Source organism: Mastigoproctus giganteus, chromosome 6 (assembly GCF_048544385.1).
Source record: "Mastigoproctus giganteus isolate SK-2022 chromosome 6, ASM4854438v1, whole genome shotgun sequence".
Taxonomy (NCBI): Eukaryota; Metazoa; Arthropoda; class Arachnida; order Uropygi; family Thelyphonidae; genus Mastigoproctus; species Mastigoproctus giganteus.
Genome location: NC_143580.1, coordinates 33,941,019 through 33,963,080, shown reverse-complemented (window position 1 = coordinate 33,963,080; position 22,062 = coordinate 33,941,019). Strand labels below are relative to the sequence as shown.

The 22,062-nt window shown below is 37.2% G+C and overlaps 1 protein-coding gene and 1 long non-coding RNA gene across 2 annotated transcripts in view; one reads left to right on the top strand and one right to left on the bottom strand.

The window, feature by feature from the left end:
* LOC150084147 (uncharacterized) overlaps window positions 1–19,703 on the bottom strand; it is a 367,749-nt gene extending 348,046 nt beyond the window's left edge. Inside the window, exon 1 of the long non-coding RNA XR_016547048.1 lies at window positions 19,640–19,703. This is a non-coding gene — a long non-coding RNA (uncharacterized LOC150084147). The remainder of the gene's footprint in view (window positions 1–19,639) is intronic.
* Window positions 1–22,062, top strand: part of LOC150084146 (G1/S-specific cyclin-D2-like) — a 133,805-nt gene that overhangs the window by 2,749 nt on the left and 108,994 nt on the right. The window contains exon 2 of the mRNA XM_090375063.1: window positions 8,139–8,354. Coding sequence (XP_090231189.1) covers window positions 8,139–8,354 — 216 coding nt within the window. The remainder of the gene's footprint in view (window positions 1–8,138; window positions 8,355–22,062) is intronic.

Sequence of the window (22,062 nt, the reverse complement as noted above, 5' to 3'; positions counted from 1 at the left end):
CGGTCACCCGCCAGCTTGAAAGCAGATTTACTGTAGTTTTGAAGTGTTTCTGTAATTTGTTTTTGTAAAATGTAATTATGAACTATTCTACCCCAATGTGTGCCCATTTCGGATTACACACAAAAATATATATTTACATTAGTTAGAATTAATTAAAATCATTCCCAACGCATTATCTTTCTTTGTTTTTTGCAACACACTGCTATTTTATCCGTTCGCATATTATTATCAACTTATTGCTCCTCCTGAACTCTCCCCGGCTTTTTAGAGGCATTTAGGAAATCTAATTCATAATCGAATAATAAAACTAGGTCACTGTCATGTTATAAAAAAAAAAAAAAAAACACGGTAAGCTGCGACAACATACATATTCCCGTATTACGTCCGCGAAGTGTTTTTGATAGTCGACCATACTGCCTCTAAATAAATATTAATGGAATATTAACAATTCTATGACACTATTTTATATTTAAATACAGGGATTCAAATAATAATATGATAATAGTACATAACTACGCAATACTGCTAATAGTACGTTTATCATATTATAAAAGAATTATGGTAATATTAAGCAACACTGATATTAATACTAAACAGCGGGTACTATTACCACATTTTAATGTCTACCGGAGCCGAGTGGTCAAACTCGAGGATACATTTGTACGCGCATGATTCAACCTCGTGTGACTGCTGAACACGGTGATGCTCATGTACTGTATTCTCTTTTTTCTTTATCTTGTAAACTCTTCTAATTTTATATGGTCGTCCGGAGTATACACAGAAAATTTATTTAAAATAAGATTTTGTAAAATTATGCTTCTAAATCAGACATTAGTCAATTTTTACCCCAGAAATTTTAGATCCTCAAAAGGTTCGGGCTTAGTAGCAAAGCTAATGAAAATCGTTTCACAATCAAGCAAAACGAATAGTGCAATATCAAGGCAACATGTTGAAGAGGATTGAAAATTGGTCATTGTGTTCTTACCGGCCATAACAAGCTTGGTTCTCTTCTTTGTTTGACTGTTTTGTATTTTTTTTATAGTACACTGCAAACTCCTAGGATGGCCATCAAGGTACCATTCGAATGGTCTGTGTGGGGAGGGGGTGGAGGATCGGAGCCCTAGTGACTGAGAACCACCAGTTGATAAAAATTAAGAAATTCAGCCAAGGACTGACACTTGTTTCAAACAGAAACTTCAGTTTGTCTTTAGTAATATCAATAGATATTACTAAATCGTCATTTTTTTTTTTTTTTTTTATTTCAACCCCTGGTTAGACCTAAAGAAGAGAGAATTCCTTTCAGGCGAATTTCCATTCGGTTAACATTAGAAATAGTATTCTAACGTGTTTTCCAAGTTTAAATTTACTACATTTAAATATTCAGCGATGCATAAATTAAACGTACCGGTTGTACAGGAATACACCAATGCTGTAAGCTTTAGATAGCTTTAGTTGAAAAGTTTCAACAACTTTTTGACTCCTCAATTCGAGCCGCTCGAGACAATCCTATCGATCAGCATGTTTCTTGTATTCTTTCGATCTTGTGAACTCCTGACCGCGTGGTCGTCCAGGAGTATAAACAGAAAATTTATTTTATTTATTTATTTTTAAATCGATCTTCGTAGTTCATTCAAAAACTCACTTTTTTTGCAGTTATACCATCGTTCAAATATTAGGCATCGTTAGGTGTTAAACTGATAATTATCATGATAAATATCACGAGATTTGTCTATGGAAGGAAGATTTTTCAAAGGAATATGGCTGTTTAGATTTTTTTTTTTTTTTTTTAAAGGCCCGGTGATATAGTACTGTATTGTCTTCACCCTGTCCGTCTGTCTGTCCGTCCGTCTACATGTAGCAGATCTCCCAGTGGACGGATTTTTGCATTTGGGTTTGTAAAAATTGTTTGTTGAGCCAAACCAAATTTCAAATCAGACAAATAGAAATCGGGCAATTATCCATGCACGTTTCGCGTTTATTGTTAATGTAAGACCCGTGAACGCAATATCGCACGTGAAGAGACGTGTATACAGAGAGAAAAGAGACTTAAAAAAAAAAAAAAAAGAAAAGAAAAGAAAGAAGCAATACTGGAGGAGAGTAATGAAAATTATACAGTAATTAAAACTAAATGGCTAAGTTTAGTGAACATAAAATTAGGGTTAATAATACTATAAGTTATAACCCTAGTAATTAATTGATAAGGATATAACTATATTTACTTTTCAATTCTATTAATCACAGAAAATTTTTTAAAAATTTGAATTACTTTAAAAAAAAATCAAACGCGCTGTGTACAACTCACCTGTTTATATATACAAGAAAGAAAAAAAAGAATGTATACGGGGGAAATAACTCAAAAGACGAGACAGAAATGCCTTCTTTTATTTCAGATTCTTAGAACAGATGGGCATTTTAGGTAGAAATAATCATAAAAAAGTAAATAAAAAATTGAACAAGGCCAACTTTCTGGTTTAGCACTTTCAAAAAAGTCGCACTTGTCCTTTTGTTCACTAATAACTGAAATGTCAACAAATTCGTCTTTCATTTTTATGCTACACGGAAGCGTTCAGAACACTTAAGCAATGGAAAGTATTCCAGTGGGTCTTTTAGTCATTAGTCGGTGACAAATTAATCTTTCTAGGTAATTAAAATAATCCTAGAGGGGATAAAAAGTTTCCCCAAAATTCTCAGACTCGGGGACGCCCTCCTGTTTTGGCACTACATTACTTGTATTATGTATCCATTAAATAACAATTTCCAAGGAACAGGAAAGGCAGGAAGGTGGGGGGGATGGGGGTTGATAATTCAGGCTTGAAAAATTCTCTGAAATGGTCAATGAAAATTCACGGAATTCGTACATTAAAGTAATTGAGAAAAATTCTCAGCGACACAGACCACCTATAGTAAGCAAGGGGACGATTAACAACATTGAATTCTGTTTAGAGTAATTTTGAAAGGGGGGGGGGGGGATTTTCTTTGTTAAATCCTTTTATTTCTTAGTAAAAGATGTGTGTACAGAGAGAAAATAGACTTAAAAAAAAAAGAAGCAATACTGGAGGAGAGTAATTAAAACTGAATGGAGAGAACGTAGAGTTTAGAGAACGTAAAATTATCATGTTTGCAGGACAAGAAGAAAATCCTGGAATGGAACAAATTATAAAGCCGTTATGAAAGGGTGGCCTAAATTAAGGGAAATTAGTCGCCTGTATATTTTGGATTATTCTACATTCCACCTTTCCCGTATTTTAATTTTTGCCCCCTTTTTATATGATTGATACGTGACTTACCCATTCCAAAATTTCTTAGGATTAATATTTTTTGATATACAATATGTATATCGGCTTTAAGAGACGTTGCAAAATTATTATCTTCATCATCTAATTATTCTAATCTTTTATATCAGTGGGTGCACAAGTTCACTATCACAGTACATTTAGTGCTAGACTATCAGCCTTAAGTTCTTTCATTCTATCCCTCAACAAATTCGGTCACCTGGTCGACTGGCGATTAAGAATCCCGACTGGCGACTTTTACATGCCAATATAGCGCACTGTTTGTCAACCTTGAGTAGACCATGAACCAACACAAAGTATTCGCTAATTTAGGCTTGTGACGTTACCGTAAAAACGAAGCAGAAAATGAAATAAGATACCAACCACTGATATTTAGACAGACAATACTTGTAAATAAATTATGAAAAATATATATACGTCTATATATATTTCTCAGCAGGAATCCCAAATGATGAGTACTCCCAAAGCACTGGTTGAGAAACACTGATCTAGTGGCTGTGAGGCTGAATTTCGTATTCTGTAGTGATAACTCGTACCTTGCAGATGACTGACAAGATTTTCAACAAAATTACGGTAAAATGTACTCTACCGACAGCATTTTCCATTTATATTTGATCAGGGAAAAACAAAATAGTTTTATAGACTGTTGATCTTAGAGGAGCTTTGTTCAAATGGGCAATACATAGTCGTAAAACGGATATTCGTAAGTAGGGAAGTTGTTGTAGATTTTACGGGCCAACAGCAGCTAAAGGCCATTATGCGCCAAACAATGGAAGGAAGGTGGGGAAGTGACCTAGTAATTTAAGGCTTGTATTGCTTCGATAGGCTGGCAATAATTAATTTAAAAAAATAATATGGATGGACCCCAATTTATCACGGAATGAATTTGAACGATATTCGCTGATTGGAAAGTGGACATTCCATAAATTTTTCTGTCCGTGTCCCTCATCACGTGACAGGAGGAGTAGTAGTTTCCTGTTAGATCTTTAGCTCTAACCGGAATAAATCCAGAATAATTTTCTCTAATGTGCGCTTGACATCGATCTACCTCTAGGCCTATTAACATTCATTTTTGCCTTAAATATCTGATGTCTAGTTTAGCCAATATCTCTCTCTAAAAATCACCTTAAAAATGTATTCTAAGAGAAAATATAATTTTTTTGTTTGACTAATTTCCTTTTGCTAAGAATGAGTTGAACTGGCTTCGTACACTTCCTGTTTTACTTATTCTGTTGTTTAGTTTCGTATTTAAGCTTCCATCCTCATTAAACATTGGTCCTAAATATGCAAAATTACTAACTTGTTCTAGGTTTTGGTACATTAGTCTAAGACCTAAATTTTTATCTTCGTTTCCCAATTTTCATTATTATTATTATTTTTTTTATACAAAAATAAATTTCTTGCTAAATTCTCTACAGCCTTTATTTATCTAGTATATTCTGGACGACCTTGCAAGCTACTATTTAACAGCACATCATCAACAAAATACAATCTCCCACTTCTGATAGTATCATACATTCTTTTAAAATTATAAAAAGAAGTGACGATAAAGTGTCCTGACTCACAACATTTTTTAATCTTAAACTATTTTCAAATTCTTTCTTAAATATTGATGTAGATTTGCCATTTTATACAAAAATTTATTCGCCTCGAAAGATGATCTTTGATGCCATATTTTTTGAAAAATTCGGAAGAACATATTTTTAGGTCAGATGTTTTTTTCAAAATCGACAAATCCTAACTACAGGTTTTTATGTTCCCCCGATTTTTTTCAATAATTATTCTTAATGCAAATATCTGATCTTGGCATCTCCTCTTCGGCCAAAACTTGGCTGCTCTTTCCCAAGAAGGTAACATTGTAATAATATTTCTCTCTTTTCTAAGATACACATATTTTACGTGGTACACCAAACTGCTATGTAATTTCCCCATTCGGCTTTATTTTACCCTTTTTTTTATATTGGCGCAATTAATGACTTGCTCCAATCTTCAGGAACTTGTCCATCGGAAAAGAATCTCTGGACAATGCTATATACTATTTTCCCCTCCACATTTAGTATTTCTGGTTTAATTTCATCCTCATTTTCTTTCTATCTCTCAATACCTAATACGTTTAATGGTCTTTTATATCTCAATGGTAGAGACAGTATTCAAAGTTTCTCCAATTGAAATCTTTTCCTTTTCTCAGGAATCTCTCAGACTTGTGGTTAGCAAATTATCAAACCATTTACTCCATATTTCTAAAATATCCTTTTCTTCTGCTTTAGCTTCATCTTTATCATTTCCGATGACATTGATTATGGTTTTTCCAACTGCTCTGCTGAGATTTGGCTCAGTACATTTTTTCCATTCCACCAATATATTTTTTACATTTTCCTGGTACATTTCTTTTTCTAAATCTTCACAATATTTTTCTTTGGCTTTTTTTCACACGTATCTTAGCCCTCTTACTTACTTTTCTATATACTCAAATAAGGATTTATTAGTCTTATTTGCAGTTTGAATTTCCCACATTTCTTTTGCAGAATCCATTATAGATTTCTCTTAAATTTTTCCCATCCTTTCGTTATCTAAAGCCATTTTTTGTTTTAACACCTCTTTTTATACCTCGTTGGCACAGCACAAATTCTTTGTGCCGTTGGCAGTAATTCATAAGCACTCGCGATTAGTACAGGGGTTACGTATTCGAATCAAAAAAGTTTTGATTCGAATACGGTTTTGACGGGAGGAACTTTTATTGGCTTTTTTCACTTATGTTGTCGATTTAGTTCATCTCGGGCGAGAATCGGATGATTTCATCTCACGAAAACTTGAAGTTTTTGTCAGGCGAGCCGACCGAAGAATACACACTGTTGTAAGACAAAATATACGGAATCCCCACAGCCGGCAACTAACACATTAATGATAATTTTTAATATGCTCCAGTATAAGATGAAAGTCATTTCTAATATAAATCTTTATACCCTGGTATCCTCGAAAATCGAACCCAGACCTTTTCAAGCGAGTGTATCTTCTACAGATAGCTACAGTGTACAGAAATGAGCGACAAGCTCGAGTGCTGTTGAAAATAAATAATTTGTATCTTCACTTATTTATTTAATTAAGATCCTTTTATCTAATGGTATAGCGAATTAAATTATTCTTCTATCTGTTATTTTTCTTTCCTTTAAAATTTTGACTGGCTTTATGCTGAAATACTTGTCTGTAATTATGAATAGGGAGGTCAGAGTACCAGCACAGGACCCCTGGGGAAAACTGCTTCACCGGGTCCGCTTTTCCTAGTAGGGTTTCGGAATAGGAGCCCGAGGTACCTACACGATGTCCTGGCCCAAAGATACCCGAGTACGAGTGCACAGTTTCCACAAAATTCTAGTAGATTTTTACCGTTATTGTTAAATTTCATCTTTCTCTCCAGAGATTACATCTAATATTAAAACCTCTGTAAATTTGAAGAATAAGAAATTGATCTCAATATGACACGTAGAATACTTCCTAATGACACTCCAGAAATTAAAACGAATTATTCGTTTTAATTGCTGGAGAGTCTCCCTGTGGCTTCTGTATACCTGCTATATTACTGCAATATCAACCTAGTTTTCATTCTTATCCCAGTTTTTTTTTTTTTTTTTTTGTATTTTTTTAGGAGCATTAGCAACTAAAGCCATATTGCTCCGGGAATATGCGGTGGTCATTATTTGACCTTTCCGCATCCTCCGTATTTGATTTAGACCGGGGCTCGAACCCCGGTCTAATCAAGAAGCGTGTGCTACGCACTGCTGCTCCTGCCCACCTACGGAGGCGCGCTTATCCCAGTTCACTGCTGTTTAGGCTTCTAACATTGATGGTACCTCCTGATATTGTTTCAGGTGCATATTATTGTATGATCGATTCCGTGACAAGCACAGTGGGGACGCTGTTGACTCGGGCCAGATCCAATTGACATGTGTCAAGATTGTTTCGTCCTGCCACAGTGAAAACGTTTCGTCCTATAATTTGTTCAATTGCTCAGCTCAGTCCCACATTGGCAGCCCATTCTTGTTCGTTTAATATTCATATAACTGGTAACTCCTTACTAACAATTTAAACAAGAAGTGAGGAGTGGATACTAGATCTGGCCCCCAGACCTAGTGTCCACAAGATTGGTTTAGGAGGTGAGGGATTTCTTCTTGGTTATATGCAAAATTAGGCAATTAAAATTTTTTCTTTTCGAAATCAAAAAGGGGTCACATAATTGTGATGCCTTTTTGATTTCATGTCAAAGACTTGTAGCTAAAGCTCGAACTCGGAAAAATCACTGTTGGATTTAACACAGGAAAGCTATTGAATATAGGCATACCAACAATATCGAGACGCTACGAATCCTTCAAGATGATTTTCTTTAAATTTGTATAGTATTTATTAACAGATACCACTTTACTAAGTTATTCATTAATAACTAAGTAAATTAATAACTAATAATTCATTAATAACTAATTCACGTAGACATTTTTTTTTAAATTGCCATGAAGATTTTACCAGTACGCTTTTGTTCTTATCACACTCATCATCATTGATGTCATCTCTGATTTAAAATGAAATGCTATTAATTTGTTTTTGTAGCCTGAATAAATAGTAATTAACATTACTCTTTGGAGACATGAATTAATAGTTCAGTTTTCAGAACAGTAGTTGCATCGGATAAGCTATATACTTTCTATTTGATTATAAATGATAAAGTATATTATTGTTACGATAGTTGAGTCTTTAATTATGAGTAAACCAACAACAAATTAACATGCTTTTAGTTCAATACAGCTAAAGACTTTTATGATAAACTGTGCTAAGAACAACTGATATGTTTTCCAGGTGTGTGAAGCCGAGGAATGTGCAATGGAAGTGTTTCCAATGGCTATGAACTGTATGGACAGGTTCTTGTCGGTGGTAAAAATCAGGAAAAGTCAGCTGCAATTATTAGGAGCAGCGTGTCTGTTTCTAGCATCCAAATTACGGCAAAATGTGCCACTCGTTGCAGAGAGGCTGTGTCTCTACACAGACAATTCTATCACCCTTCAAGAATTATTGGTAGGTATAAGAGCTCTGGTCCTTTTTTTTCAGGGAAGATCCACACATTTTTCTTAAATAAATTTATCGCTAATAATAAATCTATTCTAATATTAAGCAGAATTGGAACTAATTCAATTTCTCACTTCATTGATATACCATGGATCTACTTTCTCTACCCGTCACGTAGAAATAATAGGATTACAACAAACAAAGTATTTTTATTTTTCAACACTAACACACTTTTCTCAAAGATGTTTCAAGGATTTAATTCTTGTCAAAAAAAAAATTGTAGTTGACTATCCAACCACGCATCCATCCACAGCAGAATCGCTTGCAAATTTCCTATCTGGAAGGTATTTCTTTAGATTTAGGACTAGGTGAAAGTAGCTGGGGACCGTATCCAGTGAACAGGGTGGGTACCAATTCAAATGACGCATCTAAAATTGCAGCAATTGCAAGGCACGACTTGTGTGCAGGGGCATTAACCTGCTGAAGGAGCAGAAGACGGACAGCTTTCCTTTTTTTTTTTTTTTTTTGACGGCATCAAGTAGTCTGGAGATTAGTTCGTTTGGCCATGTTCAAGGCAAACAATCAGGACAACATGCTGAAAATCCCCCCAAAAATGATGCCATCACCTTCTTTTCTGTTGATTGCACTCTGAATTTTTTTGAGGTGGTCATCGATGATGTTTCCATTCTACGCTTTGTTGTTTTGACTCCAGATCAAAGCGTTGGAGACATGTTTCATCGATTGTTATGTCTCTGTCACAAAAGTTTTCTGGGTTGGCGCGGTACATGGAGAGAATACGCTGACTTTCCAAAGCCCACATGCGCTTCTGGTCGGTTGTAAGGATTCGAAAAGACCACATCTTGCTGCGCATTTTTTCATGCCCACGGTATCAGTATGGCCTATACAGTACCAAATAACCACTGATGTCAGAAACATGTCGAATAGTGACACGAAAGTCCTGCAGGATGTCGTGGACTTGGTTGACATTTTCTGCAGTGGCGGCAGTTTTTAGAGCTCTTCCGGCATGTTTATCTTCACACGATTAACTACTACACTTTCACACACATGGCGCCTCCGTAGCCAGGTGGGAAGGAGCGGCAGTGCGTAGAACACGCTTCTTGATTAGACCGGGGTTCGAGCCCGTCACCACCAAATACGGAGGATGCGGAAAGGTCAGGGAATGACCACCGCATATCCCGGAGCAATATGGCCTTAGTTGCTAATGCTCCTAAAAACCAAATAACAAACTAACAAATAACAATAACACTTTCACACTTATAACTTACGGCACTACCTTTTAACTACCATATGGTCGAGCAGTCACCAAGTGTGCTCCGCAAGTCATTGTGAACATCAATCGGAGTCCAGTTCTTTTTTCACAAAATATTTAATAGCCGCTCTAACCTCACCTTTCTCCAGTTCTTACAGCGGTTGTATTCCTTCAATTAGTTGCACACCTGCAACGAAAAAAGTATTGTTGTGAGCTGTAATTTCGTGTATGAGCATTAAGACATGCAGGTACATAATTCTATTACAAAAGAACTTGAAACTAATTATTTCAATATTGAAATAGAGAAACTTGGTCATCTCTCGTATATCGCAGCACTTTACTTTATGTGTGTTAATTCTTCTTGAGTTCAGGCAGTAACGGTCCTATGATTTTCTGAATGGGGGAGGAGGGGTAAAGCGACGTTCCAGGAAATCAATTAGCTTTAGGGCTATACTAAAAGAGCGCTTGAAGCGCGAGCGTAAGCTGGCGTCGTGAACGCCTCCAAAACGGCAAACTACACGTACTGTCCTAACGTCAGATCGTTGCAAACTAGACGGGGCGCTTCTAACATTTCATTGGATATCACCAGCGACTCGCTTTTTCTATTCCTAGTTTCAAGGTGGTGGTTTCATCCAGCAAATTAAAATAGGTTTTAAAAAAAGTTTTATGTTATGTTTGAAACACACAGGAAGTCTCCAGAGAATTTTTTAAATTTTATTTTACAGAATGTCGATACAGAGTCTTGATGTTATATTGATAATTTGATACCGTGATGCAGAAATCAATACCGATGTTTGCATCTATGCTTTATAACTCCCACTAATTGAAATATTTCTGAAACGTTGTTTTCTTTGTTTGTAAAATTATTTTATTTTTACCCGCTATTGTTATTCGGAGATTAAGGTATTTGTAAGACTCGGTGTTTTACAGTATTACTTTCGGTAACATAAAGGGTAACTTCCTGTTTGATTTTATCGCACGGGACTTCTCAGAATAAAACACCTATGTTCCTGTCTTTTCACCACTCGACATTATTTCTAGACGGAATATTGACGAGTACTTTCCATCCTTTTGAAGCAGAAAATACTGTCCACTACCCATACTGTAAAGGAGTACTTTTCGTGCAATAAAGAATTAGTGTTGTTTGATTTTATGAATGTTCATGAGAAGACACACCCGTTTTCGAAGTTTGTAATGCAGCTTTATAGAAATATTTTTCTGAAATTTCGTTAGAAAATCAAATATACATCCAGAAAACTGCTGTACCTATATTATTCCGTAAAAACAATTACAGTACAATAAAGCAAACTTTTTTTTTTTTTAGATGCTCATTGCAGTGTTATCAGTTTTTCCCGTTTCCAGTGTGGCTTCCAACAGATGAATTTCGTACATTTTGCGTTAGTAGATGCAATACACATTGAAGAAGGGAAGTGCGATCTTTTCGTTTTTCAAAAACAATCCGTTGCAATTCTTTCGGTCATGTTTTTTATGCCAAGGAACAGTTGCGTGCATTATTTTATTATTTTATTTTTTTCCTGTATCACGCTAACAACGACTTTTTTTTGTACTTTGCAGCTTACTGCGTGCTTTCATTGCTTTCACAAAACTTTTCAAAGAAGAAAGACACCGAAGTTATGTTTGAAACGAAAGGTTTTCAAAATTCGTTTTGGAAGAAGGCAGAGACCGCACGTGATTCTCATTTGTTAACGCCGACATCAATAGCTTTCTGATTCTTCTCATCATTACATAGTTCATCCCATTTTGGAAACATTTATTTTCCAAGTTCAATACAACACTTTGCCTTTATTTCTTTGTTTTCAAAATTCGTTTTAGAAGGAGACAGAGACCGCACGTGATTCTCACTTGTTAACGCCGACATTAGTTGTACTGTTGCAGAGGGTATTCTTCAGCAGTTTTCCGATTACTGTTTTCATCTTATTTAATAATAATAAGGTTCTTTATTAACTTAAATTATGTACATTCATGATTCCGTACACAGATAACCTAGAATCTACCAATAAATTGTCTCTGCAAGTGAACAAACTCTTATTTCGTTAACTAATGAAACAGTACTAAAATAGAAGTAATATGTACAATAAATATAACTGAGCTTTCTGATTCTTCTTATCATTACATAGTTCATCCCAGTTCAGAAACATTTATTTTCCAATTTCAGTACAACACTTTGCCTTTATTTCTTTGTTGGAGTAGTGTTTTAATGATGTGTTGTTCAAGGAAGGCCTCCTTTCCACCTCACAAATAAACTCCTCTGTATCAAACATGTCTTCCCCAAAGTTATAATAAACAAACCAATTAAGGCCAACCATCCCATGCAAGGGGAGAATGTCTCCTCAGGCAATGCAAATGCTAAGACCTATGCGTTTGTAACGCGTCTGAAGACGGCAGGCGTTTTACGCGGCGTTCGAAGTGCTCGTCTAGTTTGCTTGCCTTTACCCTCTGCTTCCCATAAAACTGGGCATTGGAAGGCGTCGCCGACGCCGCATTTCAAGCGCTTGTCTAGTATAGCCATAAATCGTCAGGTAGCAAACAGGGGAAGAAAAAAAACCTACATTATTTTTATTATGGAGGAGGAAATATAGCTTTATTTAAATAAAAACAGACAATTATTGTCATAAAATATAAGTACAGTATATATTTTTTTATATTTGATGAAAAATTATATTAAACCCATTTATGACACTCAATAACGATGGGAGTTTGCTGTCTATTGGCAACTAAAGCAAGCTAAATTAAATAAAATTTCTGTTTGTAATAAGGGGAAATTATTAAATACGGTACTATTTATTTTTTTATATTTATAATACAGTATTTAGTAGTCACGGACTCGAATCATGGTCAACTGAAACCCTTGTATTTTCCGGTATCCAATGTTAACCACTAGGAAAAGCGAGAAAAGCGCAGGCGCTCAAAGTCGACTTTCTCATAATAATGCAGTTATTTAGTGTATGAAATACACTGAAATGTTCGAATGGGTTTATTTCAGATGTCTTCCCTGCTACCCAACGCATCAAAGTATATGTAAGGTTTTTAATCTAGGACCTTGGATCCGATTTGAGACAGTATACTGCTACAAAGTAGGCCTCCGTAGCCGAATGGTCAGGAGCTGGAGTGCTATAGCAGCACGCTCTTTGAGTAGACCGGGGTTCAAGCCTCTGACTGCTAAATACGGTTGATCTACCAACCTGCACTGGACCAGCGTAGCAGATTATGGTCCATTTCCCCCAGCATGAATTGTTAAGGAGGCTTCCATCCTGAAGTGGGTTGATAATGGATGCAGTTTTTTTTTTTTTTTTTTTTTTACTGCCACAAAAAATGCATAGCCCTTTGTTAACCATCGCGCTGGTATATCGGCTGCGATAACAGTGCACAAATAATGGAATTCCTTACCCAATGATCCCATTTTATGACAGTCCACTTTACGGCCAATCAAGTTACTTGGTTTTCTGGTGTGCAAACAAAACAGTGTAAAGTCACTTAAAAAATATTTAACTTATTTGAGAAATTAGTTTCTAATTATGTTTAAATTGATTTTACGCCACATTTTATCATTTAAAATGAAATAAATGTTTTACTATCATGACCTGTTGGATCTTCGGCCGTGTCTGCAAGTTAAGCTGTACTGCGATTCTATTGTACAAATGACAGCTCTGAACATATATACGGTATACAGTGCGGAGAACATGTGGCTCAAGGTCATCCATATAGGTTACTCGCTCCATACTGAGGAATGAAGAGAGGAGAAGAACCGAGTAATGACCTTGAGCTGCCTACTATTTACTCTACTATAGTCACACGTAATTGTTCTTTCAAGTTGCGATTGGAATTTTTGAATTTGCATGCCACACTGCTTACGTGATCTTGCCGATATGAATAATTCTTCCAGCGATAATGGAAGAATATGTATTTCATATCTCAGCGGAGGATGTTAGAACGAACGATACCACACCGTATGCAGATGATAAGGCCACTGCTAAACAGCCTTGCCAACACGTTAAAGAAAGCTTAACAAGCTATGGCTTTTTCATGTGATCAAAATTTATTAAAAGAATTGTGGTACTGGAGGTCCGAAAATGACTACTTTTCTTTGGAACGGTATGGTACATTAATTTGTAATAATAATAATAATAAAAAAAACTTAGATGAATTTTTCTTACACGCGACTTGAATATCCCCTCTACAGAGTAACTGTTGCTATTGCTACGGTAACTAATTGTTGTCAGCACGTGCTCCGGTTTAGATTTCATTAGAGACGTACCCTACTACAACGATCTCATCCGGTGAGACAAAGATCTATAGGGTTCTGTTCCCACGATTATTGTCGTGGGATTATTTAGGATTTAAATTACTTAAGGTTAAGCAATCCTCAGATTAGGCAATAGGGGAGTTGCCCCGCGACTTCCTGTCCCAGCGTCTCTCTTTCCGTAGTTAGAACCACTAGAGACACAGGGGGATGTCTGGTAACATGCACGCGCAGAGAAGTCCTCTCACCGAGATTTGGGGTCCCATTCAACTATTCTAACTCCCCGGTTAATATCGTGGGTGGACAAGTTCTTAGACTTCTCTGTTCGTAGCCTAATTTAACATTGACACCTAGTAACAAATGTTGGCCGCCAGCCAAGAAGGGTTGCTGTATGCACACAAGCATTACGTGATATTAACAATCAACGTGCCTAGCTGTCATGCCATCAGTAAACGCATGTTTGTAACGATGTATCAGAAGATAGCCACAATACTGTTCTTTCAACAGTGGGAGGGATACAGTTACGTCATTTTCCGTAGGTTAATGTTTACATACATATCCCAAGCGCTGTGTGAATCGCCTTTCTTTTCGATAATCGGTCGTTGCCTAGTTGAAGGTATCGTGAGATGTCGTCTGCTTTGTATTCTTTGTACCACTACTTAGCGCACACGGGCGTGGGTGTAATGACGTAAAAGGTTTTTCTCTGCATCACTTTTTTCTTTGTTGTTGTTTTTATTTTGTGAGCTGTGGTCCCAAGGTCAGGCAATCCTCCCGCAACCCAGACACTGCTAGACGAAGGTCATAACTACTGACCTCTGGGGTTTTTTGACTTAGCCGCATAGATAAAGCCTCTGCAGATTTGTGGTCATTGCGACTACAGAGAGTTGCTTATTCCAAGATGTAGGTGGCACAGAGAATCATTAACCCCTTCACCATCCCTCGCATCGAGAATTTAATACATCCAAAGAAACAAGTAAATTGGTAAAAAAAAAAAAAAAAAAACCATCACAAAATGTAGTGTTAAAATCCAGTACACTTTTAAATATAAAAATCATTATATTCATCATACAACGAAAGCCGCAATAATATCTCTCAGTGTATAAACTATACTCACCCGCCAAAAAATTAGAAACTTTTATATAATATCTGGTAGGGCCCTTTTGCCCGAATTACAGCCTGTGCATGTCGTGGCATGGATTCCACGAAGTGTCTAAAAGGTTCTTCCATCAGGATATTTTTCAGCTGCTGTATTGTGGTCGGTAGAAAACTGCGAAGCCGAACTGCCCTTTCCAATATATGCCAGACATTCTCAATTGGATTGAGAGAATTGGGCAGCCAGGGTAGATGTTCGAAATCTTGAGAATGTTCCTCGAGTCCCGTAGATACAATTTTTGTATGGTGAATCATCATCTTGAAAGCGTTTTCATCTTGAAAGAATCAATCGAAAAGTTCAGGTAAAAATGAAGCACTGAAGGGTGAAGTCGGTCCGATACGAGAGAAAGATATTCATTAGAGGTAACATGACCTTCATCTTTGGTATGAATGGAAGCAGTCGGTACCAAGCGAACATACACCATCCCACGACACCACCTCCAGCAGCTTGAGTGAGTGGCGGAAGCGACACACTCTTTATGCATGATTGTTGTGTTTTCTAAGTGCATCAGTGGCTTTGACCATATTGCGGTGTATACATTGTGTGTAAAATTGCGTGTGTTAATTTTTCTCGATTTTCCCGTTTGCTGGATGAAAAATCCGAGTTCTGGGATTTAAAAAAAAAAAAAACCTACACTACCCTAAAACCGACTAACTCAGCCACGTTCTGAAAAAGGCCCATAAAACTTTCCTCGCATGATTGATAGAATTATATCCAGGTCTTTTCCACTGTGTGAGGAGGATTGATTTATCACTATTGTAGCAGTGTGCTTAGTGATTTTGTAATAACTGAGAGCAAAGTGGAGGAGAAATTGTTGAAGTTAAACATAAGAAAGGCACCTGGGGCGGATGGGATCTATCCAGTTATATTAAAGGAGGCGGCAAAGCAACTAAGCAAACCCTTAGCCATAATTATGAGAGCATCCTTATATTCAGGGGAGGTTCCCACGGACTGGAGATGTGCAAATGTATCCCCAATTCACAAAGGAGGTTCGAAGGGTGACACGAATAATTACAGACCAGTTAGTTTAACTTCTGTTCCGGGTAAAATAATGGAGTCACTGGTTAAAGATGCAGTGCAGGATCATCTAGACAAGACTGCAGCAATAATTCAGACACAGCATGGGTTTGTTAAGGGAAAGTCTTGTCTGACAAATTTGATTGGTTATTATGATGTGGTCACAAAGGAACTGGATGCAAAAAATAATTTTGATATCATATACTTGGATTTCAGGAAAGCTTTTGACACTGTTGCGCATGGAAGACTACTGTACAAATTGGAGCAGAATGGTATTAAGGGTAAGTTGCTACAATGGATAAAAGGATGGTTAAGTGGGAGAAGACAGAGGGTGGTAATCAATGGGTGCTGCTCTTCGTGGACTAATGTTATTAGTGGAGTCCCACAGGGTTCGGTGTTGGGTCCACTGTTGTTTTGTATATTTATCAATGATATTGATGAAGGTATATCAGGCTTAATGTCGAAGTTTGCAGATGACACGAAGGTTGGCAGGGTTGTTAATGACAGTAATGGCAGTGTGCTACTGCAACAGGATCTAGATAATTTGGGCAGATGGGCTAAGAAGTGGCAACTGAAGTTTAACCTTGACAAATGCAAAGTACTGCATATGGGTAGAAGTAGCCCCAGAGAAACGTACCAACTGTGTGGTACTACACTTAAGGTGGTAGAAAATGAAAAAGACCTGGGAGTAATTGTGCAGTCAGATATGAAGTTTTCTGAGCAATGTAGACAGGCTGCTAGGGCAGGTCATGGGGTTTTGTCAATGATATATAGGAATTTTGCTAGCAGGGAAAAGGAGGTGATTGTCCCTCTGTATAAGGCAATGGTCAGGCCACGCCTTGAGTACTGCGTACAGGTCTGGAGGCCTCATTTTAGGAAGGATGTAGAGTTGCTTGAGCGTGTACAGAGAAGAGCAACACGATTGGTGAGGGGAATGAAGGGATCCTCTTACCAAGAGAGGCTTAAGTTCTGCAAATTGCAGTGGCTGGAGACTAGGCACCTGCGCGGTGATCTGATTGAGGTCTATAAGGCCTTGAATGGGTTGAGCACGCTGAATTCTGATGGGATCCTCCCACTTGTTCAGAATACGAACCTACGGGGATATAAGTTCAAATTAAGAAAGGATAGATGTAGAATAGATGTGCGGAAATTTGCCTTTAGCCAGCGGGTGGTTAATTGCTGGAACAAACTTCCATCTGTCGTTGTGGAAGTTGATAGGTTAAATAAATTTAAGGAGGAACTGGACAGGCAATTGGAGGGTATGGTGTAATTTTTTTTTTTTTTTTTTTGGCTGATGCTGCATAAGCTCCTACACTTGCTTTCTTGCATCAAGTGCCACTACTACTACTACTACTACTACCTGTGCAACCGCAAGGACATTTATGCATGACTTTACGAGGTCCACGCTATACTTTCACCCTATCATTAGTGCAAAAAAGCCTAAACGAGACTCATCAGACGAAATGATCTTTTTCAACTGTTTCACAAGTCAGTCTTGCCGTTGGAAGCACCACTTTCATTCGCTTTAAGTTCCTGTGTCTCGTTGTTGGAGTACCGACTTTTTGCCGCATTTCTTTCTTTTAGAGCTGCATTCTCCTCAAGTCTTAAACTCATTGTATACTTTTGAGATGGTTGCTTTCGATACATCAGCGATTCTTTGGGTTTTCTTAGTTGTGGCTCCTGATAAACGTGCTGCAACAATGCGCTTTTCTAAAAATCGGAATAATCGTCTGTCTTCCCTGTGACGGGATCGACTAAGATCCCCCAAGAAAACGAACTTTATTTATCTGACAGCAAGAAACGTGTAATCATACCATGCGACAAGTTACATTTGTACACCTTACGTTTAATTATCTGTTGACCAACTGCAAAAGGTTTCTGATTTTTTCGCCAGTGACTGTAAATCTCTGTGTATAAACGGCTTTATAATTGTCACGAATTAACTGTTAACTTTGAAAATAGCAAATTCATAATCACAACCAACCTCGTAATTTGCTTGCTTGCTAGTTATTGTTATTTGGTTTTTAGGAGCATTAGCAACTAAAGCCACATTGCTCCGAGGATATGTGGTGGTCATTCCCTGACCTTTCTGCATCCTCCGTATTTGGTGGTCACGGGCTAATGAAGAAGCGTGTGCTACGCACTGCTGCTCCTGCTTGCTAGTATTTAGAGCTGTTGAAGGGCCTCAAATTTAATTAATAAACGTTAGAATACAGTACATGAGAAATATTAAACTCTGAAATCGTTTCAAATCGAAAATGGTTTAAAATAAAGATAATAAATAATAATATTATTAATAACTACCTGTTACAGAGCTGATGTAATGGTGAAATTGATAATTAGTTTTCGAGGTAAAAATGTAACCCTACCAACCCAAACCTATCATAAGTTGTTTTTTTTTTAAGTCTTGAAATTTGTTTTGCATAGCTGTCCATTTTAAACCGTTTTTCTTACAGACCTAATACCATGTTGTTGTGTGAAGTTCGCTATACTATAAATGATTATGATTATAAAATAAATGAAAAAAGGTTTGGACTTTTAAAGTTAATTGTGAATGATAAAACCAAGTTTATTTCTTAATATTAATAATTACTAAACGCAATTTATTCAGAAACTTTTTTTTATGATGGCATCTCTAAGTCATAACTGCAACCTGCGCTAACATTAGGTTGGCTTTATCATCTTCAGTGATCTGGAATCCAGATCAACAAAGAGTGATTTTCTAGATGGGGGAGGGGGTCGCCAACTGGCGAACCGCGAACGATTTTTCAAGGATCGCGAGTGATGCTGTAGTAGGATTTTAAGCGCATCAGCGAGTTAGACCATATTGCGCCGTACATATGTCTGTAATTGTCTATATGGCTGTAAATTGCGTGTACGGTTCCCCCACACCGAAAACTCGGTGTGGGGAAACCTTATTATCCTTGCCTGAGACCGACTAACTCAGCCACGTTGTGAAAAAGACAAAAATATTAAATCGCATTATTGACGTGATTCGATCTCAGCTTTTTTCCTAGTGTTGCAGACAGGACGGTACTTATATGTTACTGTACTGCCCACGTGGGATCTGAGCTGGTCAATATTTTTTAGAGAAAGTAATTTTCTTTTGCTTTGCACTTTTGGTAGTTCCCTTAATTTGATATATGACATTTGAAGGGGGGAAAAATCGGGCACATAATAATAATAGTATAGGGCATGCAGATTTCTTTGAGTTCTGTAATAATTTATAATTAATCGTTCTATAATAAAATATAATGAAAATAGGTTATCATAATATTTACTTGACGTTTGATTTATTTTATATCAAAGAAAGGGTGTCCGGACCATGATGAGCTACAACTTTTATAATACTGTACAGACCGCGAAGAAAACTAATTAGACACCTCTGTTCTACATCGTTCGAAACAAAAAATATATTGATAAAGTTATCAAGAAAATATTTTAGCTGAAATCTATTAAATGAATAACATCATCTATTACAACTGTTTTGCATTTTTTCCCCTCAGGACAGTTTTTATTCCCGGCCGGTTATTTTTTATTCTTTCTTTCTTTATGGGATTCTTTAAAGAAACATTTCGAAAAGCGACACCTACTTGCATTCGGCGATATCACAGAAGACAAGGAACGAATAGCAAACTACTGCCGCACTTTTATTCGGCCATATCACAAAAGACAGGGAACGAATAATAACAATCCACTGCCGCACAGCAGATACTTTCCCATTGTTATCCATATCACGTGGAATGCAAACTCATGAACATCGCGTGATTCACTAACCTTGACGCAAGAAACCTTGTGCGGCCGATTACGTTAATAGCTGTTGTCACATCCTGGGTTGATGGTGAGAGTACAATTATTGTCTTGTCATTCGTCTGCATCGTTTTAACCATGGAAACGCTATTTTATAATGTAATTCGTGAGATTACGGTGGGATGGGGGGAGTTATACCAGGGAAGGTGATTGCGTGGGAAACTGGAGCTATAAAGAAGAGAAAGAGTTACAAAGGGGTAAGGGCACTCAGGAGGTGATTGTCGTAACAGGTCCTGCAGTCATTAATGAAAGGGTAGGTGAATTCCTGCTCACTCCTAAGAGATTCGTTGAGAGAATATTTCTACGGGCAAGTGGCCACTACATTAAACAGTGTGGTCCATGGTAATGCGAACTGAATAACTGCTACATATATTTGAAGGCCGGTTGCAAGTTCACATTAATAAGTAAACTATCATTTCAATTTGCTGATGGCATTTTTCTGTATAAGTTGCGTGTTTTAGCAGAGTTTAATTAGTCGCATTGAGCGGTCTTGTTTTTATTAACTCCTGTTTTTTAGTACTTTTTGTATATTTTCCCTTAAGAAAATATTGTATTGCACAAAAAAAGTAAAAATTTCCAAATAAAGAAAAATTCGAATTTGAAAAAGAGGAGATACTGTACTTTATTATAGGTCTGGTCACTGATGAGCTCTACTTCAGCATCACCTGATCTATTTATATTCCTCTTGTTTATCTTTTTCTCTGCTATTCTTAGATCCCCAACATTGCATGCATTGAATGCTCTGTAATGGACCACTTCAACTTAAATAATTAAACTACAATAATAATTACACAGTTGTTCCAGGGGAGCACCAAAAGTTTTGCATTACGACATTTAAATAAATAAATAAATAAATAAATTTTCTGTTTATACTCCAGCACGACAACCAAGTCAGCAGAGTTTACAATTTATCCTTTAAAGTAAAACGTATTAACTAATTGCATTGGGATGCTATAATAATCACGTGTTTTCTTGGGAAAACACGTGATTATTATAGCATCCCAATGGTTTCGCTGGGAAAATTGTATATTGCATAAAAGAAAATACCCTAAAACTACATTTTAATAAGGTTATTACACTGATGCATACCTAAAAGCATACCAGAATTTAAAAAACAATTAGATAAATGACTCTGATTATCAATATAAAAGATCTAGAGAATTTTACAGACATCGGGTTAGCTGTTATCTACAGGTGAAGTTGTAAACACCTGTTTAGAATATCGGAACCACTTTTTTTCCCTCGCATTTACTGACGGTAAGAGAGCTACATCGTCATTTTGAACCATGGAATTACCTTGGCTGGAAAAGTCTGTGACAGGTTCCCCAGACGAAGTAGACACGACGCTGTGTTTATGCCCCCTATAAAACATGTCCCGTTGCTATCAACAGAAAGCATCCGTAAAAAAGCCGCGGCTGTAATTTAAGCTATACCGACCGCGACGGACCATGCAGGGACCAACCCATCACATGCCAGACAGGGTTTGAATTCTTGTCCCAGTGGACCGGAGAATGGCGGGGATGAAGGAATGATACTTGGCTGCGGAGTTCAATAGCAACGCATGCCATTCTCCGGGGAGATTCGGTGGGTCTTGTACTCAGAACAGAACCATTGAAGTGGCTCAAAGACCGACTTCCGGTATTGCTATTGAACGCTGACAACCGCTGTCCGACGATTATAACGGCTACCGAGGAGAAAGCGACGGCAACCTGTGACCCTCGAACTGTAACCCCAAACCCTAGGACTAAAAAACTATGCGGACTTTGACGTTCACTTGTTTCGTTCCGAAAAGAGCGACGGGCGAGAAACATGAATGGGAGTTTCCGAAGAGAACGTGGGACCACAAGCTGCTTTGCGTTCTTATGTTTTGTTTTCCGAAGGGAAGATAGGTGAGGTGGGAGAGGAAAAGAAGTAAATAGCATCTCCTAGTCAAATGAAGGGAATCTAAGAATTGTGAAAGGAAAAAGTCCTTCTGAAGGGTACAAATTTCAGTTATTCACGGGAAAGAAACGGCATTGAAATCGGATTTAGCGATCACTCATTTCAAAGTTTTCTAGATTCAGAATTGTCTTTCATAAGGCCTGATTTTAAGCGCACGAATACATACACATACACACACTTGTTACATGCCTTCTTTCTTTCTTGCAAGCATGAAAATAGGCAGCTTCATTTCGGAAAATAAGTGTTGCTGACACTAACAGAAATA